General features: G+C 41.9%; 1 protein-coding gene across 7 annotated transcripts in view; it reads left to right on the top strand.

Annotated features, from left to right (window-relative positions):
* Positions 1 to 21,686, top strand: part of GLYR1 (glyoxylate reductase 1 homolog) — a 35,590-nt gene that overhangs the window by 1,004 nt on the left and 12,900 nt on the right. For 2 of the 7 annotated variants that reach the window (XM_087728736.1, XM_087728735.1), the window contains exons 2-10: positions 4,744 to 4,780; positions 7,916 to 7,995; positions 12,229 to 12,367; positions 12,886 to 13,107; positions 16,141 to 16,227; positions 17,257 to 17,313; positions 17,715 to 17,765; positions 17,862 to 17,935; positions 19,878 to 19,977. In XM_087728736.1, the coding sequence (XP_087584862.1) occupies positions 4,744 to 4,780; positions 7,916 to 7,995; positions 12,229 to 12,367; positions 12,886 to 13,107; positions 16,141 to 16,227; positions 17,257 to 17,313; positions 17,715 to 17,765; positions 17,862 to 17,935; positions 19,878 to 19,977 (847 nt within the window). The remainder of the gene's footprint in view (positions 1 to 4,743; positions 4,781 to 7,915; positions 7,996 to 12,228; positions 12,368 to 12,885; positions 13,108 to 16,140; positions 16,228 to 17,256; positions 17,314 to 17,714; positions 17,766 to 17,861; positions 17,936 to 19,877; positions 19,978 to 21,686) is intronic. The other 5 variants (XM_087728739.1, XM_087728738.1, XM_087728737.1 and 2 more) reach the window with 5 other exon arrangements.

Genomic DNA, 21,686 nt, shown 5'->3' with positions numbered 1-21,686 from the left:
TCAACTGGCTGCGTTGGAAATATAAAGGAAGAGCGGTATATTTATTTATTTTATTTACTTTGTCAAAACATGTACAGGTAACAGGTATGTATGAACATGAGTGCACGGAAAGAGTATAAACAGATGGTTACAAACAAGTATAAGAATGGACATAAAGGCACATGAAATGGATATAGATAAATGGGGACGGTAGGCACGCTGGTGCGCTTATGCACGCCCCCTTTACAGACCTCTTAGGAATGGGGTGAGGTCCACAGTAGACAGTTTGAGATTGAAGCTGTGGGGGTTTGAGGATGTAACAACAGAGTCAGGTAGAGCATTCCAGGCGTTGACACTCTATTGCTGAAGTTGTATTTTCTGCAATCGAGCATGGAGAGGTTTACCTTGAGTTTCTATCTATTGTTTGCCAATGTATTATTATGGTTGAAATGACTGGTAGAACATTGTAACAGATAATTTTGTGTTCTATGCTTAGGTTAGAATGTAGGCAACATAGTATTGGTCAGCACGTTCAACTTCAGATGCGCTTTTGTTTCTTGACTGTTGAAGCTGTATCCCTCTTGCAAGGGATAATAGTAATAATAATACAGATTTTCTCCATGGAAAGAAAGAATATGGTTAGGGTACTCCTGCAATTCCTATAATTATAGAGTAGTTGATGTTGAAACAAAAGGAGGAGGAGGAGGGCTGAAGCTTAGTGCAGTAGGCCAGGCCTTGCATGCAAAGGAATGGTCCCATCTTTCATTTCTGGGCATTTCTTAGTAGGATGGGTAAATAGAGTAGACTAGAATTATTTATTGGCCAATTTTGTTTCGACACAAGGAATTTGTCTCCGGTGCAGAAGCTCTCAGTGTACATACAAACAACAACAAAGTGATAGACTCCTGCAGAAACTTTTAAGGGGACAGCTTGGCTTCTGTAAGAATGCTCAGCAAAATTGGATAATGTCTGGTAGTCTTTCCCCACCCAACATATCTGCTGTGTGGATTTCAATTCCCAGATTCCTGTGTGGTGGATATGAGGAATTCTGGGAGTTGACATCTCTCATTTGAAATGCAATAAGGTCAGGAAGAGCTGGTCTGAAGCTATCCTGCAGTTTCCCACATAATGTTCTTAAGTGGCTTAATCGGAATAATTTATTTTAGCTAAATTTATGGAGAGAGGCTCTGGGAGCTATTCTTTGCTGTCTTATTACCTTCATCTAGAGTTTGTTTTGCGGGTGTTCCTTTTATAAAATATCCTGTAAGATTTATAATGCAGGCCATTTCCCAAAAATCCCATGAGTTGAATGGCTTCCATGTAAAATGACATAGGATTAATTCCATGGACCAGTAAACCTTGCAGGTTCTTCTTTACCAGCAATTTTATGATGCAGGTCTCTAATACAGCAACTGTACAGGGAATAACAGAGAGAGATATTTTTTTCCTGGTAGGCAAGCGGGCTTGTTAGGAATTACAAGATTAGAGTGAAAGTTCTTGAAATTAACATTCCTTAATTGGATGCATGGTTTGTACTTGCTCTTGATTTTTCCATGATTGCAAGACATTGCTGGTTAAGGCTAGGTAAGTCGTAGGTTTCTACTGTCAAGTTCTTTGATAGCTACTAGCCGACCCATCATTATGTGCCAGTTGAGAATTTTTGAAACTTGTAAAATCTATCTTTAAATGTGTGGCATCAATGAATAACCTGTACTATTGTTGGGCATTTAGAGTGTCTTCATTATATAATGCCCATAATAAGGAGGGTCATTTACAATTTAATAATAGCTATGTATGATATACAGAGGAAACCACAATTGCCAACTGAATAGAGTTGGTTTAGGGAGTATGAAAGTGTAACCTTAAATGTTACTCATTAGATGTTTCCGATGATTAAAGTGTTTATATAGCAGCCCCCATTGTATTTATGAGGAAATTCTGTTGGGTTTTTTTTTATTTCTGGAGAGATGTGGAAAGCTCTTGGTAAATTTGAATTGTCAAATTTAAGTGTCATTGTCATCAAATACTGTATACTTAAAAAGTTATTTTTTTCTACCTTTTCAGACGTGTGACTCTTGGTAGAACTAACAGTTTAACATTACAATTAGAAGATAATCTAAATATATTAAATGAGTGTAAAGCTAAGTGTCCTTCATTTTGCATCTTAGGACTGGCATTGGATCGAATATTGATTTAATATTTAATATTGATAATATTGACTTCTTAATGGCTTGGACAGAAAAAGCAAGAGCTTTTGGCACATTTTACCCAATTTCCTTTGCTGTGATAATTCTGAACTCTTATGAACATGGCTCTCCCTACCCTGCTAGTATCCATTAATATCAAATTAAGTAAACAAGTGAAATTTGTCATCAAAGATTCAAGGCTAAATTACTTAAGTCATATATAGTTTTAATGTCTTTAGCATTCTATAGGGATAGCATTTTGGTAGCCGGTGGTAGTTTATGGTCCTCTTAAGTAATGTAGGAGGTATGTTTCTGAGGAAGGGAAAAGTGTACAGCAAGCAGTGGTGGATTCCGGATCCCGTTGCAACTGTACCAATTGCAACGGGTCCCGGCATCCTCCACATGAACATGTGCATGTGTTCTATCCTCCAGCGACGCCTCTGCGATGCTCCAGCTGCTTGGCGGAGTGTCGCACAGGTGCTGTACGCACTGTGCATGGAAGCACCGAAGAGTTTAAAGACAGGTAAGGGCTGGGCCCTGCAAAGCACCATACCAGAACTGTACCCCATGCTCCGGGCAGGCACCGGTATACCTGTACCAGGGTACATCGCTTGCCACCCACCACTGACAGCAAGATACTGAAAATCAGAGAAAAATACAAGCATTTTAAACTGTACTTAGTGCAGGTAGTCCTGAAGTTATGTCTGTAATTGGGCAATTAGGGTTATAAGTTGTGATGGTTGTAAAGCGAGCCAGCATGTGACACACAGTTTTATGACCTTTTTTGCAATGGTCATAAAGAGAATGCTGAACTGAGGTACAGGTTGTCCTCGATTTACCACAGTTCATTTAGTGACAGTTCAGTGGTACTGAAAAAAGTGACATGACAGTTTTTCACCTTTATGACTGTTGCAGCATCCCCATGGCCACGTGCTTTACATTTGGATGTGTGATGACTGACTTGCATTTGTACCAGTTGCAGTGTAATCCTCTTTTACGACCTTCTGGCAAGCAAAGTCAATGGGGAATCCAGATTCACCGAATAACCGTGTTACTAATTTAAGAACTGCAGTGTTTCACTTAACAAAAGTCGAAAAATGGGACACAACATTTAACAGGTTCCTCATTTAGCAATATAAATTTTGGGCTCAATTGTAGTCATAAGTCGAGGACTACCTGTACTGTGCTTGATTAAGCTTAGTGATATATTTCAGGGCTGTATATTTCAAAAAACAAGTACTTTGAAGTACTTTGTTTCTTCTGCCAGCACCATCTCTTTCTCTCCACATTAAAGTAGCCTACTTTTTCAGGCTCCTGTGCAAATCTGAGAAAAGAGTGCCCCTTTTTAAAATCTGTAATAAATATTTCAATGTCTTATAGATCTCACTGGTTGTTTTGAATCCTTAGGGGCATCAAAAAGGTTAAAATAGTTTCAAGCCATTGAACTTTATAAAGATGAAGAAATTCTGCTTTTATGTAGTCTAACAAAGTAGCTTAAGCAAAGGGTCCTAGTGGGTTTTTGGAATGCTTGTGTCTATGGAAAATCTCAGTCATCTAGGCCACCATTGTTTCAAAAGTGCTTTTATTCCCCTTTCAAAAGGCAACTGGACTGCTTTTTACTTGCAGAAGAAGGGGAAGATGTTTCGCTTCTTATTCAAGAAGCTTCATCAGTTATAATTAGATGGTCAGGGAATGGCAAGATAGGTACTGACAGTTGAGACTGTATGGTTCTTATTCCTGGGTTTGGAAGCAATTTGGTAACAGAGCCAAAAGTTACAGCATCATCGATGCTTTGTAATTTCTATGCCTAGTTTAAGTGCAAAGCCTTCTAATTCAGTATACTTAAGAGAAAAAAAAACGTATCGTGTCCACTTTTCCATGACTTTGTGCATTTGGATATTGCCCTTTAATGTGACTTCCAATTATCAGACATGTTGGCAATACACACTTGCTCTATTTTTGTAGAGTTGCTTTTTAAAGGAAAGCTGTTAAATCTGAATTAGTACTGGTAGAAGCTAGAGTAGGCCGTTGGTTTTACCAGAAGCTACTATTTTAATCTGAAAAGAAGGGCATTTAAAGAGCAATTGCTCTCAGTTCTGAGCGTCCACAAGCCAGGCAGTAATAATTTTAAATAAAAGACCTGCAAAAGAAACTAAGAAGGATCATTGAGACTAGCCAAGTTGAGTCTTAATTTTGCATACTGCTAGATTATTTGTTTTACACACATCTGGAACTCCCAACAGTGACACTAGTTTCTAGTTTGCCCCTACCAAGTAAATTGGAAGCAATACAAAGGTTCTTTGCAGAAGCTGGACTTTGTTTTTAATAGCGGATAGGCATTATGAATATCTATAAACCGTTTTTTGCCATTCGTGAAAGCATTTTGCACCCAATAAATTATTGGGTTGGATCTGCCTGGACTTCAGAATGATACTCATTTTGTATTTTCATAAAATAATATTGTCCTGTAATCACACTTGGTTCACTATATAGTTCTTCAATTTCTTTTCTAATAGTACTGATGAAGTGCTGCTTTTTTTTAATAGTGTTTGACTGACTTCTTATGGTTTTTCTGTAGGGGGAAGCTAGGGCGATATCCTCCTTGGCCAGGAAAGGTAAGTTCTTCCTAGATTCTAATCTGTTCTTTATCTTCTGGTTCTCTTATATATTCAAACTGTCTAAAATTTTCTTTTTGTTTCAATGTAAGCATTTTGGCAGGTTTCAAAGCAGATTAGGTGCAGCAATGTAGTTTTTATCTTAGTTTCAGCTGAACAAGTTTTCCCCTCCTTTTTGTTTACAGGGCTTTGTTTAATAAAGAGCTGACTTCAAAGGTAGCAGGCAGGAAAATAAATTCCGTGAATGCACAGGAACCTTAATAAATATATAATTTATTATAACTGTAGTTCTGTTTTTCAAACATGGTTTATTTAGACCTGATGCACAGGAACCTTAATAAATATATAATTTATTATAACTGTAGTTCTGTTTTTCAAACATGAAGTTTATTTAGACCTGAGTTACGTCCACAAGACAAGCCATAATCTTACTTTGTGATAAATTTAGAACCCCCGGGAGGTAGAGACAAATCCATTTCTGATGAATACTGTTGGAGAGAGCAGGGACTGTTAAGTTAGCAGTCAATTGTTCATCCAAGTTATTCAGCACGGAGAGCATACGGAACATTATTTCAAGGTGCTCAGCTTTCCTGTTATGCTTCCTGATCATGTAATTGCTAGTTCTCTTGGAGGCAGGAAGCATGCTCTGCACACTAACTCATAATTTAGCTTTAAATCTATAGTGCTATAGAAATCTATAGTAAATCCTTCTTTCCATCTCTGCCCAGTTCCAGCATGGTGGTATTTTAAAAACGTAAGATAAAAACGATTAGTGTATCCATGGTTATGATTCTACCATACAAGTATTGAGTGGGAACTTGTGCTCTGCACACTTAATCCCTTTGTACATTTTTCCATTGTTTTCTTTATTGCTACAGCCTGAGTTCTGAGTAATCTTTTTGCCTCAGAAAAAAAATCAAAGCGATAGGCAATAAATATGACCAATGCTTAGATTTACTGCTAGTCTGATGTACCTTTTATATTGGAATAAAAATGCTATTCTTAAAATAATCAAAACCTTTCCCAATGTTGCTTACTCAATACTTAACCAAGCATCATACAGATGGTCTTTGCTTATTGACTGCTTGTTCAGTGATTATTTGAAGACACGACAGCACTGAAATAGGTTTACGACCAGACCTTGAATTTACTGCTGTCACAATATCCTTGTGGGTCACATGATTGCAATTCAAATATTTGGCAGCTGGCATACATGATAATCGTAACATCCCACACTCATGTGATCACCATTGGCGACGTTCACAGCAAAGTCAGTGAGGAAGCTGGCAGGAAACCACGAGTTATAAGCACGTGATTTCACGCTTAATGATTATGGGTGATTTACTTCATAACCGTGTTAGCTGGAGCTAACATAAGTTGGGCTTGGTCATGTAATACACCACTTTAAGATTGTGAATGATTGTTAGTCCCAATTGTGGTTGGTAAGTGAGGACCACCTGTATGGTTTTTGGCTACGTAGCGTCCAGACTTTTAAACAATAATTAATATTACATTGCGTTATGAGAAGTCTAGTCATTATCCTAGCTGGTTTATGAATTCTGACCCAGTCAGTATGTTTCCATTTACTAGGCCTCGTCTTTTATGGGGAATGCAACATTTGTTTTCAGCTAAACTAAGTCTAACTGAGCCATGAAATTGGCATATTTACCGTATTTTTCGGAGTATAAGACGCGCCATTCCCTCTCCCCAAAGGGTGAAAATTTGGGTGTGTCTTATACACCGAATGTAGCCCCCCACCAGAGGCCAAAAACAGGAGGCATGGAGGCAGCTATGGTCTGTGGCAATCCCTGCAGCCTGAAACAGCTGATTGGGGGTATTGGGCAGTCCAATCAGCTGTGCTGAATCAGGCTGCAATAAGTGCTGAAGCTGATCTGGCTGGTCAGAGTTTGCAGCAGCAAGCACAGTAACTGATTCAGCAGAATTTAAAATAATAATATACAATACAATACCAAAAACAGGTTTTCCAAGGTAGTAGTAAATATAAGCAAAACACAAGCAGTTTCACTTTCAGTTCTGCTAAGCCAGGCTCCTTCCTGTCTCCTTGTTGTTTACACAGCAAATTTCAGAGTCCAAATAGCCCTCATTGGCTTAGTTGCTATGCGTATTCATTGGCTGACCTCGTTACCATGTGTCAGCTGAATACCATGGATGCTGGTAGGCAGAGGCAGAATTTTTCTTTTTATTATTTTCCTCCCCAAAAACTAAGCTTATACTCCGAAAAATATGGTAATCTATACCAGAAACACAAAATTGTTCAACACGACTTCACAATACATAAATCCTGTTACATGTAGAAATAATGGTCATAAGGTCTTATCTGCACTGTTCTGTTGCAGTGGAGGTTTTTAAGGTGCATGATAATTAGAACCCCAAAAGGTGCATTTTGTTTATAAAAATGTATGTTTGTGTCTTCAAGCCAGTTTTTGACCCGTGACTGCTTGAATTAGTCCCTGCAGTTGTCTTGGCAAAGTTTTTTTAGGAGTGGTTTGCCACTGGCTCTTTCAAAGGGTTGAGAGAGAGTGCTTAGGCCAAGGTCACCCAGCAGGCTTTGTACCTAGAGTGGCACATGGAATTGCATTCGCTCTATTTCTAGCCTGGCCCCTTAAACACTACTCTCAAAAACCTTAAACATGAACCTTAAAACAAAGCCAGTACTCAGAATAAGCCAGAAGCCACAATTCAGTTGGGTAGAAGGTTCCCTTTAGCACGTTTTGTTGCCAACTGGATTTGTGGCAGCACCACTGGAGCCAGGAGCCTTTATACTTACTACCTTTATCTGTGTCTTTCTCCAGAGGTTTGAATGGGAATCTCCTCCACTTCTATCCCCAAAGAAGTAGGTAAGATTGGGAAAGAGTGATTAGGCCAAAGTCACACAGCGAATCTGTCATCAAACCAGAATTTGAACCCGTATCACATTTCATATTATTGTGCTATGTGACACTATGGCAAATATATCTTTAATTTCCACTAATGTTTAATCTTATTTGCAGAACGGTGTCTTTCAAAGCACAACAATTCTGCAGGGAATACTGGATGAACCTTGAGAAAAATCAGTGTTATCTCTTTTTAACTGTTGCTGCTTTCCCCCATCCCCTCCTTTTGTTTTTTGTTTAGATTGTTAACCCACCTAAGGACCTGAAGAAACCGCGTGGGAAGAAGTGCTTCTTTGTGAAGTTTTTCGGAACTGAAGACCAGTAAGTGACCCTCTCCTTTCCCCCCCCCCCTTTTATCTGGAAGGGGAAACAAAGGTTTTTTTAAAAAACAACAACAACCTTGAAGCCTTTGTAGTGAAGCTCTTGCTCCCGTACTAGAATTTCACGTCTTTTTGTTAAATTGTCTTAATCTCTCAGCCAATAGAAAAAGATGCTTTAGAATCAGTGTTAAAGATGAGTAACTGAATCTGGCCCATGGATGGATTCCCACCCGTTGGCTAGGAGATAGCCAACGTAAAGAGGGCTTCCTTTTGATGAAGTTCGAATCAGAGTGTTAAAATATATAATAGAGTAGAATAACAGAGTTGAAAGGAGGTCTTCTAGTCCAACCCCCTCCTTAGGCAGGAAACCCTATACCATTTCAGACAAATGGTTATCTAGATTAAGTCTTAAAAACTTCCAGTGTTGGAGCATTTACAACTCTGGAGGCCAGTTGTTCCACTGATTAATTGTTGTAACTGTCAGGAAATTTCTCCTCAGTTCTAAGTTGCTTCTCTCCTTGATTAGTTTCCACCCATTGCTTCTTGTCTTGCCCTCAGGTGCTTTGGAGAATAGCTTAACTCCCTCTTCTTTGTGGCAACCCCTGAGATATTGGAAGACTGCTATCATGTCTCCCCTAGTTCTTCTTTTCATTAAACTAGATATACCCAGTTCCTCTGAATGAAGAAAGACATTTGACACAGGAAGGTACGGTGAGATCATTTCCAGCCTCACCTTTCTCATGGGATGGCACTCCTTGTTTCTAGATCAGGGGTCAGCAACCCACGGCTCCCTGTGACTGGTCAGCTTCACAATTGATAGGGCTTTCGGTTAGGACGTGTTTAGTGCAGTTTGTTCCATCGTGGTTTGGGCATCCGATCCCTGAACAATCAAAAGGATCTAATAAGTAAATCAGGGAACCTTTTTTTTTTTTTCTGGAGAGCTGGGAATTTTGTAAAATGGAATTTGGTGCAATTGATGAACGTTTAATCTAGAATGACCACAATCTGAGATAACTTGGTTTTAAATTCTTCAACTTAGGTTTATTCAATAAAATTGTAAAAGTGAAATGAGTGGTGGTGGGAGGGAGACTTTATTACTATTTGGATTACAGTGTGATCTGTAAGTTCAGCCCTTGTGATACTACAGTGTTAAATATTATTTCTAGTGAGCCAGATTATTCAATAATCTGGTGCTGTAAAGTAATTTTGTTTGTTCACAGCTTGTTAAGCCTTTGAAAGGCTGCTCAGCATGCTATATAATATAACACTTTTTAAATGGAGAGTTCATTCTCACTCTTGCTTCAAAATGGCAGCTGTATGTGAAATGCAGTTCAGTACTGGCACAGATTAGTGAACAGATTGCAGCTAAAAGGGTCAGTCTTTCCAAGTGAATTGTGCATGGCTCAGAATTCAACTTGGAAAAATCTTATCACTTGCTATAGGAGAGCAGCGGAAAGACGGAGGTCTGGAAAGTTAATGAATTGAGTCCTGCCATAAGGAGAGCTCTATATGCCCTTCTCTTTTAGTGGGCATAAAATATAGTAAATGAGAATTAAAATTCCAAAAACAAAAATGGATTTCTAGCTTCCACAGCAAATATACGTTTGCTGAAATTTCAGAAGCCAGGAAGATCACTACAGGTAGTCCTCTCTGTTTACAACAATTCACTTAGTGACCGTTTAGAGCAGGGGTGTCAAACTCATGTTGTCATGACAGCATCATGTGACGTATTGGAGGATCCCCCCCTTCGCTAAAATGGGGGGTGCGGTGGGGGTAGCATGGAATGCATCTGGGTTTAGCTCCCCTGGAGAGAGATACAGCAACACTAAAAAAGTGACATCTGGCCATTTTTCACACAGCCGTTGCAGCATCCCCATGATCAAGTGACCAAAGTTTGGGTGCTTGACAATTCGGTTGCAGTGTCCTGGGTCTATGTGTGTGTGTGTGTCACGTGATCTCCTATTGCGACCTCCTGATAAGCAAAGTTAACAGGGAAGCCAGATTCTCTTAACAACCGTGGCAGGAAAAGGTTGTAAAATGGAGCAAAACAACCCTTTCTTGCTTAGCCATGGAAATGTTGGGCTCAATCGTGGTTGTAAGCCGAGGACTACCTGTATTGGAGAACCAGCATGTAGGAAATAATATTAAGAAGCCTGGATGACGTCTTGGTTGCTTCTCTGAAACTGCCAAGGCAGGAGGCTTTGGGAGCATCTGTTAACTGAAGGAAAAGCGGCACACTAGACCTCTCCCTTCCCCAAGGAAGTAGGCTTTCTTTCATTCCTACTACCCTGTTTCCCTGAAAATAAGACCTCCCTGGATAATAAGTCCAATCGGGCTTTTCAGCACATGTGCTAAAATAAGCCCTCCCCCCCCCAAATATTTAAATGCATGTGCAGCCAGTCCCTGCCATTTCCTGGAGCTCCATGCGCCCCACTTGCAGCTGCCATCCACGCAGAATGGCCTCGCAGAGGCTGCTACCGCAAACCCTACCTATCGCGCTCCTTCTCTTAGTGGCAGCCACAAAAACAGAGGCAGGCCCAGCGACGCTAGGGCTGGCAAGAATGTGCCAGAAACAGAGACAGAACTTCTGGCCCTCTCTGGATCAGCTGATCTGTAGGCCACAGGCCGAGGTTAAGGGGGCTCCTTCACCTCAAAAATAATAAGACCTCTCCGAAAATAAGGCCAAGCGCTTATTTTGGGGGTTAAAAGAAAATAAAGCCCTGTCTTATTTTCAGGGAAATATGATAGTCTCCATTTTGGCCTGACAGCTTTGGTAATGGAGCCAGCACTCGTGCTCCAAGTCTTATTCATGTATCTGCTAGATGCATGATTAATATTTCTCTCTGGGGTGCATGGTACACGTACAAAACTGAAATAAGCTCGTATCATAAGGAAGGCTCAAACGGCTTATTGATATTTTAGGGGTTGGAAATTTACCAAAAGAAAGATTGGGTTTGGTTTCAGTAAATCGATGCTATAAATTTCCCCAGGGCTGCATTTCATCTTTGTCACAATTCCCGTTTCCTGAAATGCCCTCGACCCAGTTCTGCATGATGATGAGATACCATTCCTAAAGGACTTCTAGGAAACAAAAGCATACCCGCTTATCTGCCTAGAGTAGCTTGATCCTATCTCGCACACTCCACTTTATTTTGAGCCACCTAACCCAGTTATTGAAGTGGTCCCATTTCTCTCTTGGCTTGTGAATACTGCAGGGATTTGGAAAGAGGTCTGTCAGCTCAGGTTAACATATCCTTGCGCTTGATAATCCTATCCTTTGCTCGTGGTTCTTCAGTGCCGTCAGGCGGTCTCTCTCTGCAGGTGGCCCCAAGTAAAAGTAAATGAACATTCTGGGTTATGTTGTTACAGCAGCGGTCCCCAACCTTTGGGGCTTGGTGGTGCCACTGGTGAGAAGAGGGGAACTGGGCATACACTTGCAGCCCTTGTTGTGGCCCGCCAGCAGAACTGGCAGCAGATTTGGCCAGTGAGGAGGTTAGGGAGGAACATGGGCCAGTCCTGGAGTCTGGGAAAGGCTCTGATGAGGTCTCTGTGTTGGAGGCAGATAGTTGCAATGCCTCAGGGTCATGTGATCCCCTTTTGCGACCTTCTGACAAGCAAAGCCAATGGAGAATCCAAATTCACTTAACAACCATGTTACTAACTTAACAAATACAAAGATTGCCTTAACAACCGTGGCAAGAAAGGTCGTAACATGGGGCAAACTCACTTAGCAAATGTTTCACTTAGCCACAGAAATTTTGGGCTCAGTTGTCATCATAACCTGAGGACTATCTGTATCTGGGACCTCTCCACCCATTGCTTAACTTGGTCACCATAAAACAAGCAGGAACAGGAAGGGAAGCAGAGCCTCAACTGAAAAAATGAACAGTGATTATCCCTAAATCTTGTTTTAAAAGTGAAGCAGGGAAAAAAACGATTTACAATTTAGAAAGTATGAGGAATAAAGACATGTCAGTTTTATTTGCCCTGGGCAAATTCCATTCCTGAGGATGAGGCTTATTGCATACAGCGTAATACAATCCTGTTATGATAACAGGGTGCCTGCCCCATATATGGGTCAGCTTTGGCAGTGACCTTGTGGAGAAAGGAGGGAAGGTTTTGATAGGGGGCAGAACTCCCCCCCCCCCCGACTAAAAGAGATGCCATTGTTACTGAAAGTGATCGTTTTGTTCTTTTGACTACGAAGAATGTGATTCTGGTTTCTTTTCACTAGTGCTTGGATTAAAGTAGAGCAGCTGAAACCGTACCATGCCCACAAAGAAGAAATGATCAAAATTAACAAAGGCAAGAGGTTCCAACAAGCTGTGGATGCTGTGGAAGAATTCCTGAAGAAAGGAAAAGGCAAGGACCAGGTAGGTGGTTCTTCAGGGTGCCAACTTACCCTGTTCTTTGGAGCCACGGATGGGGGTGAGCTATTTGTACAACCATTCCGCTTCCTTCTCCGAAAGGGATTGCATATTTTTGTCTCTGGGGTTGTGGCTAAAGGATCACAGTTAGGATCACAGTTACTGCCTTTGAAAGGTTGTTCATTTTCACCACCTTGGATTGATTTGGTTAAAAAGAGATCAAAGGGCCTCTTGAGCACTTGGAGGTGTAGATCTGCTGTGCACTCTGAAATTGGGACCTGTTCTTCCTCCAAAGGAGCCCCCCCGGTATAGAGCACTTGGCTGTACTTTGAGCCTCTTCTTGTTCTCTTGTTCAATAGCTTAAATCTGTTTATTTTTATTTATTTTATTTTAATTTGGGGCCTTTAGCGCGCTTCAGACACCTGGCCAGACACCTCTCGGGCTTGGTGAGTGTGGGGAAATGAAACCGCTGCCAGCTGATTGGCCCCGTCTTTTCCTCATCCTTCTGTTCTGTGATCTCTCAGGCGTCTTCTCATAACTCGGCTGAAGAGAAGAACCGGCGTAATTCCAGCGAAGAGAGGGGGAAGCAGTCAGTGGGAGAGGAGAAACACAAAGCGGGTTTGTCAGAAAGGAAACCGAAAAAGCGAGCGTCTTCGATGTCCTCCGAGCGAGGCTCGAAATCCCCCCTGAAGAGAATGTACAAGCAAAGCCCCCGGAAGCGAGGGCGCCCTCCCAAAGACGAGAAGGTTTGTGTTTTGCCGCGCATTCCTTCCCGTGCTCCTGTGAGCTTGTCCAGATGGAAGGTAGTCCTAACAGCCGTCCAGATGACTTCATTGTTGTGACCGTTTGGAAAATTGCATGTCTTTAACCATTTGGGAAACCTACCACCTAATATCCCTTTCAGAGTCATAATTAACTTGTATTAGCCGGCCCTTGTGCGTTACTATACCCAAAATGTTCTAGGACTTGTTAAAGTCAACAAGTGACATCGGGCCCTCCATCTTGCCGCACATCAGCGGAGGAAATGGCGACACAGGTTTTTTTTTTTTTTTTACCTTGGGTAGTTCCAGAGCACCTTCTGTTAACATTTCCATCTCATTTGTGTGTCTGATCCATCTCCAACTACATAAGGACAAGTGGCTTAAAATTGTAGTGTAATAAGATGAAGAAACGCTCCAGAAGTGAATGATTCCAGCAGAAGACATCAGCTCCTCATATTTTCTTGCCAATATTGGAGCTTTCTCCTCTCCCATGTTGTGGTGTGACTCATCTTTGGACATTTAGAGTTCACTTGTAGAACGTTTGCCTCTCCTCTCCAAGATTTGGGACCTCTAGCTGGTGACCTTCTCAATGTAGTTGTAAACAACAAAGTGGATAATGCTAGCATGTACATTCTTTACCGGGTGATGAGCCTGAAGGTCGTTATGAAACAGAACAACCAAGATATACTAGAATTTCATACCACATATCCACAATCAAACTTTGTGCCACTCCTATCTTCCACTGCCTTTTTTTTTCAATTCACAGTTGTGAACCTGCTTCTTCTGGTTTTGGATTTAAATGCTGACAACTTTCAGAGGCAATCTAATATCTTGCTGGTGACAGACCAGATTTCTGTCTTAAGCTACTTCCAATAGGGTTTTGAGTTCTGGAGTTGGGGTACACAGAGACTTCTTTTTTCTCTTTGAACATTAGAATTTGCTTATGTATCATGAAGTTTATCAGTGGTATTCTTTGCTTTGGAATTGTGAACGAAGCTTTTAGGCTTTAATCTGGAAGAACAGAAACCTGCCCAAGATTGAGTAACTAGTGGCTAGGGTTGTTTTGTTTTTAACATTGTTAACAATAACCAGCTTACCTTCAAGGATGATGAAGATGGTGATTTTGAGGGCCTTTGCCTGGATTTCTTTTGCAAAGTGAAAAGGGTGGCAGAGAAATTGTTGTGAGAGTCTTTAACATTCTGGGAAATGAATAAAATGGCATCCTTCTTCCTTTGTCTCTCCAGCCCCAAGATCTCTTTTATAAGGCATTCAATCATGCATATCCTAGATTCCGTTGTGTCTTGTGATGCCTTCTTGATGCTTCTCATATTCAACTGTCATCCCTGCATAACTTCCTGCTTTGAGACATTGTGGAAGGAAGATTTCAAACTCCATTGTATGAAAGACAAACCTAACATGAATCTTGATTGTAGAGAAAAAAACACCTGGAATGTATAAAAGAAAATTAGAGGTAGTGATGATGGTGGTGATTACAGTGACTGTTAGCAGTTCTGGTTCCTGAGTTGTCTTGGTAACAAAAATTGCCTAGGTTGTGGTTGTTGGATCTCGTAGAGCGGCATAATATTGATTGTGGGTTTCAAAGGCTGGTGGAAAATATGTTATTAAAGAGTTCTGTAATGGAGGAGAAGAGTATTAAGATAACAAATATCTTTTGCTTATAAAATAATGGACCCAGAGGTTTGTAAGAACAGAGGCCAGATGTCTGGATTTGTTATATATATGTTATTGTCTATTCCTAGCTGATAGGAATGCTCTGTGTACATTCCACCTAAAGTTTGAAATAATGCAGACTAGCCTTCTGCAACTTAGGCTGCCAGATGCACCTGTTTTAACTCCCAGAATTCTCAGCACAGTATTATTGCTGAAGTGGCTGGAAAATTTGGGGTGTTGAAAGCCACAAATCCAGAAAACAGGCAAGTGGGGAAAAATTGCTCAAGAATAAAAAGTTGCTCCCGTTAGATTTTGAAAAGGAATTTATTTTATTGAAAAATACTTGGCTTTTCAGTCATTCAAATCATTCTGTCTCCAGGGCATAGCATGTTGTTGAAGTAAGATGATTAGAGCATAACCAAAATAGCAGACAATTCAATTTAAGGCGAATGCCTTGCAAAATGGAAAAAAAAATATTGGACGAAGTTGTTCCGTAATCTGGATGCCAAAAGCTTTGACCCACATTGCAGAGTTTCCAACGAGCAGAAGATTTGTGAGGTGAAAACTATATCCCACTACAGAAATAATGATTGGGCCCCATTAGGAAGTAAGTAATTCTGGAGATAGGGTATCCATTATATTTTTCTCCAGGGCAGCTGGGCAGGAGAAATTATATAAAATGCCATCTAAGGGCTCAAGTTAAACCCAACATGGAAATTAAATAAAATTTACCAGCCCCACATACTTTTTAACACAGTTAAAAACTGGATCTATAACAGCTTATGTTGCACTGTTTTCAGCGAATATAGTTTAAACAGTGCTGGCTTAAGATAGTACTGCATTTAAGAAAGGGGAAAGAAGAACATTGCATGTGAATGGGCAGCCACTTAAGATTTATCTCTGTAGCTTACTGGTAACACATGTGCTTACTCTTTATGCTTGCTTTTGTTTAAATGAGAGGAATGGAAACTCTGCTGACCAGCTCAGCTATTCTTTTTTATCTCTCTCTCTCTTGCTCTCTCTCTCTCTCAGCTTTCTTTCCAGATTGTTGCAGTATGTATAATTGTAGGCCAACCACTACAGTTTTCTTCTTGATAAAAAATAAAGAGGATTGTAGTCTCATGTATTTGTGTAGGTGTCATGAAAGAAAGAACTTGCTCTAGATTATTTTGCTCAGAAAGTAGGCTCCGTAAGGACTCTTTGGAAAGTATATATAAGAGAGAGGGAAAAAAATCTGTTTTGTCAAATAACATTTTCTTCCAACTTAACTGCTTCCCAAGATGGATTGTATGTACAGATTTGGGGATTCTACAGATGGTACTCACCACTGGTCTATATTCTCCACAGGACACGACAATTCCTGAGTCAAGCACAGTGAAGAAAATGATGACTGGCACCATGGCAGGCTTTAAGTGGCCACCGAGTGTAAGCGAGGTGATTTAATGCTTTACATATTTCTCAGAAGAAGCAACAATTCAGCTCTTGGTGTATTGTGTGTGTCTGAGAGGGAGAGAGAGGGAGGGAGGGAAATAGTATATCACATTCAAACAATGTGTCCTCAAGTTTCAAGTTCATTTGGTGACAATTCAAAGCTACAACAGTTCTGAAAAAAGTGACCTATGACCGTTTCTCACACAACCATTCCCACGATCACATGATAAAAAATTAGGCGCTTGGCAACTGGTTCGTATTTATGACGGTGGCAGTGTCCCAGGGTCATGCAGTCACCTTTTATGACCTCATCTGATGAGCAAAGTCAAAGCGGAAGCCAGATTTGCTTAACAACCATGTTACTAACTTAACAACTGCAGTGATTCACTGAACAACTATGGCAAGTAAGGTCATAAAATAAGACAAACCTCACTTAACAAGCGACTTGCTTAGTAACGCAAATTTTGGACTCTGTTGTGGTTATAAGTTGTGGGCTATCTGCACTGAAACCTTTATATCTGGTGATTAACATCTTGCCCTGCAAGGTCATTGAAATGTACACTAATGAAATCATCTGTGGTACCTATACTTCATTCAGTGTCACTTGCTGCTTCCTAAGAATGCTTAGGAATACCATTTAAAGCCAATAATTTAAATCTGATTCTTTTAAATTAGAAAATGTTTTCTTGGCCTATATATAAGAAAGTAAAGGAAGGATCTATTTTCAGGCATTCTTCTGTGTAGCTGCATGGATGCTTTTCAGCCAACTCTTAGTATTTTTTTTCTCATTAATTGCATTCCATAACCTGGCTTTTTCATGTATTTAGCCCCATCAAATGCATAATAATTATATTTGTCCTGAAGTAAGCAAAGGAACTCAGCATAACTGTTCTGGATTCCAAAAAAGGCACCAAAGACTTTTCATCATCAGAATCTGAAACTGAAACCCATTCATAGTGTGTGTATAGATGTTTTGCAAGTTTTGATGTTTCATTGTGTTGGTTTCTCAATTTGTTCCTTTGCTGTTAACAGCCTGTGAAAGATGGTGACCCTCATTTCCATCACTTCCTGCTTAGCCAAACTGAAAAGGTGAGCAAAAATAATAAAAATTGAATTCTAGGCTGACACATGGTTTGGGAAGGGTGGATAGGTCATCTCTTTTGAACAAACCATGGATTAGTCAAACCAGAAAAACCAGCTGTGCTATCCAGGGAATTCTGGGCGTGGAAATCCACACATCTTCAAGCTGTTACAGTTGGGAAACACTGGTGTACAGGATACAGTTTAGAGCTGGGAACAGACATATCCAGTTTTATTCTCCTTCAGCTACAGAAATCCAGTAAATTATATGGAGCCAAGCACACTTTCTTAGCGTAATCTATCACAGAGGATGGTTCTGACTGATTGGGTGAATGGGGCCCCTTAGTCTGCAGCTGAGTTGAGGTTTGACTGTTCTTCTACAATGTGTGCTTTTTATCTTTTCCACACAGCCAACAGTTTGCTATCAGGCCATCACAAAGAAGCTGAAGGTGTGTGAAGAGGTATAGAAGAGTTTGCTTTTGATTTCCCTTCATTGATCAGATCCTGCCCGTTTCGCTAAGGCGAAGTTAATCACTGACGGATGTGTTCTTTCCTAGGAAACCGGGTCCACTTCTATCCAGGCAGCGGACAGCACAGCTATCAATGGCAGCATCACTCCTACAGACAAGAAGTAAGAGGTCCTTCCTTCCTTCCTTCCTTCCTTCCTTCCTTCCTTCCTTCCTTCCTTCCTTCCTTCCTTCCTTCCTTCCTTCCTTCTTCAGAATGAAAAGCCTCCCTTTCTTCCCTCCCTCCCTCCCTTCTTTCCTTCCTTTCCTTCCCTCCCTCCCTCCCTCCCTCCCTCCCTTCATTCCTTCCTATTTTTTTCATGCCAGCTGGCTGAATTTCACCAAGTACTTGTGTGCATAAAATGAGAATGAATTCTCCCCCACCCCCACCCCACCCAAAAAACACCCTGCTGTGACCAATAGATAAAATTGCTGGAGTAGTGAAAAATAAACTTGCCCAGGGGCTCCCTCACAATCCAATGATTTTCCATTTGGAGCTAAGTGCTTTGTAAAAATCCTCTTTTCATGGCACACTCCATTGCAAGATTCTGGTGAGAATGGTGGGACTTGGAATTGCATGAGAGGTTCCACCCCTCCGAATGGCTCTTGCACCAGAGGCGGGGACTTTTGAATCTTCCAGGAAGGGCCCTCTGGGTCATATCTGCCTCCAGGCCCTCCTTGTGCTTCCCCCTCTTCTCGAGTGACAGGAGAGCCTCAGTTGCACTTCCTGTCATGCTGTCAGAAGCAATTTCCCTCCAGCTCCCTTCAGAGCAAGCTGGGGCCTACTTGCCGCTGCAGCCACATCTCAGGATGTCAGCCCTTTGCGTTTGCTGAAGGGAAACAGACTTGAGCAATGAAGGCATTCAGGTAAACCCTCAAACCCCACCAACTCTTCCGCTGTCCTGATGCACAGTTGCAAATGGGCCCTTTTAGCTGTGCCTTTCATGTTTTCTTTTAGCTTTGCAGGATGCTCATGGGAGCATGGTGGGGCAAAGCATAACCTGGTTAGGAATAGGCTTTCCACAAATCAGCTGTGAGAGGTGACAGCAAGGAGGGGAAGCTGGCTTGCTCTTCCCCCAGGTTCCCTAAAGTAGTTTTAATTATTCTATTCTGGAGTCTGGCAGTCCTCCTAATTGAAAAAAAAAAGTGTGTAAAACGTTCTTAACCACAAGCGATCTTGGGTAAGAGTTCCGTTCGTTAGCAGTGGCTTTCTTAATCATAAGCCCAGAAGTGCTGATAACAGAGATAGTAAGGCTTGAAACAAGGGTCTACGTTACTTGAAGATGGGGAAACATATATATTTGGGTTTTGGACCAGGAGAATCCTGCACTGCATCATGCTACACCACACCAGGCTCTTAGTGTGTTGCTGACGCAGCTGCTTGATGTGCACACTATAGCAAGGGTCTCCAACCTTGGTAACTTTAAGCCTGGAGGTTTTCAACTCCCAGAATTCCTTTGCTGGCTGGAGAATTCTGGAGTTGGAGTCCTCCAGGCTTAAAGTTGTCAAGGTTGGAGACCCCCTGCTCTATAGTGTCGGATCTTTTAGGAAGGAGTTCTGTGAGAGGACTGGTGGGGCTGGAAACTTCCTGTCTCTTGGGAGCAATTGTCTCTTTGGATGCCACACACTGACTTCTGAAACAAGCGCCTGAGCAGAATTAGATCCCAAAATTGGTGAGCCCCCTCCCCCCCCCCCCCGGCTGTCTGGCTCGCTCGGGCCTCCTTTCCCCTATTCTTTAGTTGATGAGAAAATGAGTAGGAAAAGAAGATACCAGTCCAAGGGCCTGCAATAGAGGCACTGGATCAGAAACCCCCCTGAGGCGGAAACAAATACCTTTTATGGCCATTTGCTCGCAAATTGTTGTCACATAGAGCAAGCTGTGTGATCCGTTTGGAACTGGGAATCATAAGATTTCCCCTGGTCTATCCTTGTGCATCATTCTACTTGTTAACTCTGCTTCCATTTCCCTGCCTCTTGATTTTTGTGAGGTTTGGAAAAAAATAATAAACGTGCCTGCAGATTTACCCTGCGCTGTGGCCCACTCTCACCCTCTCCTTCCCTACGCAGGATTGGATTCCTTGGTCTCGGCCTGATGGGCAGCGGCATTGTCTCCAACTTGATAAAAATGGGTCACACTGTCACAGTCTGGAATCGGACCGCCGAGAAGGTAAGTTCCATTTCTGGTAAGACAGAAAGAAGCCTTCTGTCAAAAGTGGGATGAAGCCGATCAAGGAATGCCTTTTGAATTGCCGATGGTCACCCGAAGGCTGAAATAACAGAGCTTTTCTGTTTACACAAGAAATGTACAGTGATCTCCTCATCTGGACGGTGACATTCGTTTCATACTGAACGATTGGACTATGGGCTTGGTTTTATCGGGGAAGTAAGAAGAGAACCAGTTTGGCGTCCTGGTTAAAGCATGAGGCTAGATTCTGGGGTCTCTATTCCCACCCTAGGCAGAAAGCCAGCTGAGTGACCTTGAGCCAGTTCCCACCCACCCACCCCTGAGGCCAAGGAAAAGGAGGCAAGGACGAACCACTTCTGAAAAACCTTGCCAAAAAAATTGCAAGGACTCATCCAGGCAGCCAACACCAAGAGTCCACACTGACTCAAAAGCATACATTCTCTCGAAAGAGAAAAGCCACGTAACTACAATGGATGCTTTCTGGCCCCACCACATTTGAAATGTTTCAAGATGGGCTTCTGAAACGTAGTAATTGGCTTGACAGCGCCAGCTTACGTTATCACCAAGGTCCTTGTAGCTATGGTAACGTTTCCGTTCCCTCCAGCTTCATCCTCCCCCCCCCCTTCCCCAACACACAAATTGCTATTTTTGTGGCTGACAGCAGAAGCTCTGACTTAGGATATCTGCAACAGCTATGCCCACATCATTTTAGCCCCATATTTCCCCCCAAAAAACGTTCTGTTTGCAGTTTTTGTGGGCTTAAGGGAATGGATGAGACAGCCGGCATGTCTTTAAGACCCTCGCAATAAGGAGATCTACTAAGGAGAACCCTGCTATGCCATCTAGATAATGGCACAGCAGCAACAGCTGCTTAAGAAAAGGCCTGGGTCGTTTGGGATAGAGCAGTAACATGGTGGGTCACTTGAGTTACCCCTCTGGCTTTATTCCAGTCCAGTAGATGTCCAAGGCTCCCATTTGTCAGTCAAAAGATTGGTGGGTGGGAGGGATTGGACCCAGGGTTCGGTGTCAGATCTGTATGCCATTTACACTAGGCAACAAAAAACTGTCTTGGATCAACAAAAGTTTGGAGCCCTTCCTTAGCTGCTGTTACACAAAAGTAATCTAGCTGTTGCAGTAGCTGAGGACATAGACATAGACTTCCTTGGCCCTGATAAGGTTCTATGAAGCTTGCTCTGTCCTCGCAAAATACCCGGTAAGCCCATCTCCAAAGATAACGGCTTCCCGAGAGCATGAAGCGAACTCCTTGTCCCATCAAAAAACCCTTTGATTCATTAACTGTGAATTCTGCTCATTCACATCCAGCAAAGGCTTTCAAGGGGGAATTTACAGTCACAGACCTTATCTGACTTGGAGAGCTGCCAGGCCGATATCTGCAAAACAACGAGTCTTGGAGAGTCCCGAACCAATTAAGCGAACTAATTGTCTCCTGCAAACTCCACTCCCCTTTTGCTCCTCTTTTATTTCCTCTGGGAGGGCCCATTCATCGTCCACCTGTGGCCTTATTCCCAAGTTGACCCCTGTTCTTTAGCTGGTCCCTTCACCTGGCAAATCTGCACATGCACACACTGGGAACAGGCTGTTTCTCTGCCTCATTGATGTCTGACTCCAAAGGCAGCTGATAATTGTCAGATGGCTCTGTCCCCTTCTCTGCCTCAGACACAAAGCCCTCA

The sequence above is a fragment of the Thamnophis sirtalis genome, unplaced genomic scaffold, assembly GCF_051295495.1.
Source record: "Thamnophis sirtalis isolate CommonGarterSnake01/CBP01778 unplaced genomic scaffold, rThaSir2_p1.2 scaffold_14, whole genome shotgun sequence".
Classification (NCBI taxonomy): domain Eukaryota; kingdom Metazoa; phylum Chordata; class Lepidosauria; order Squamata; family Natricidae; genus Thamnophis; species Thamnophis sirtalis.
The sequence above is the reverse complement of the archived record's forward strand: the minus strand, read 5'-3'. Positions and strand labels throughout refer to the sequence as shown.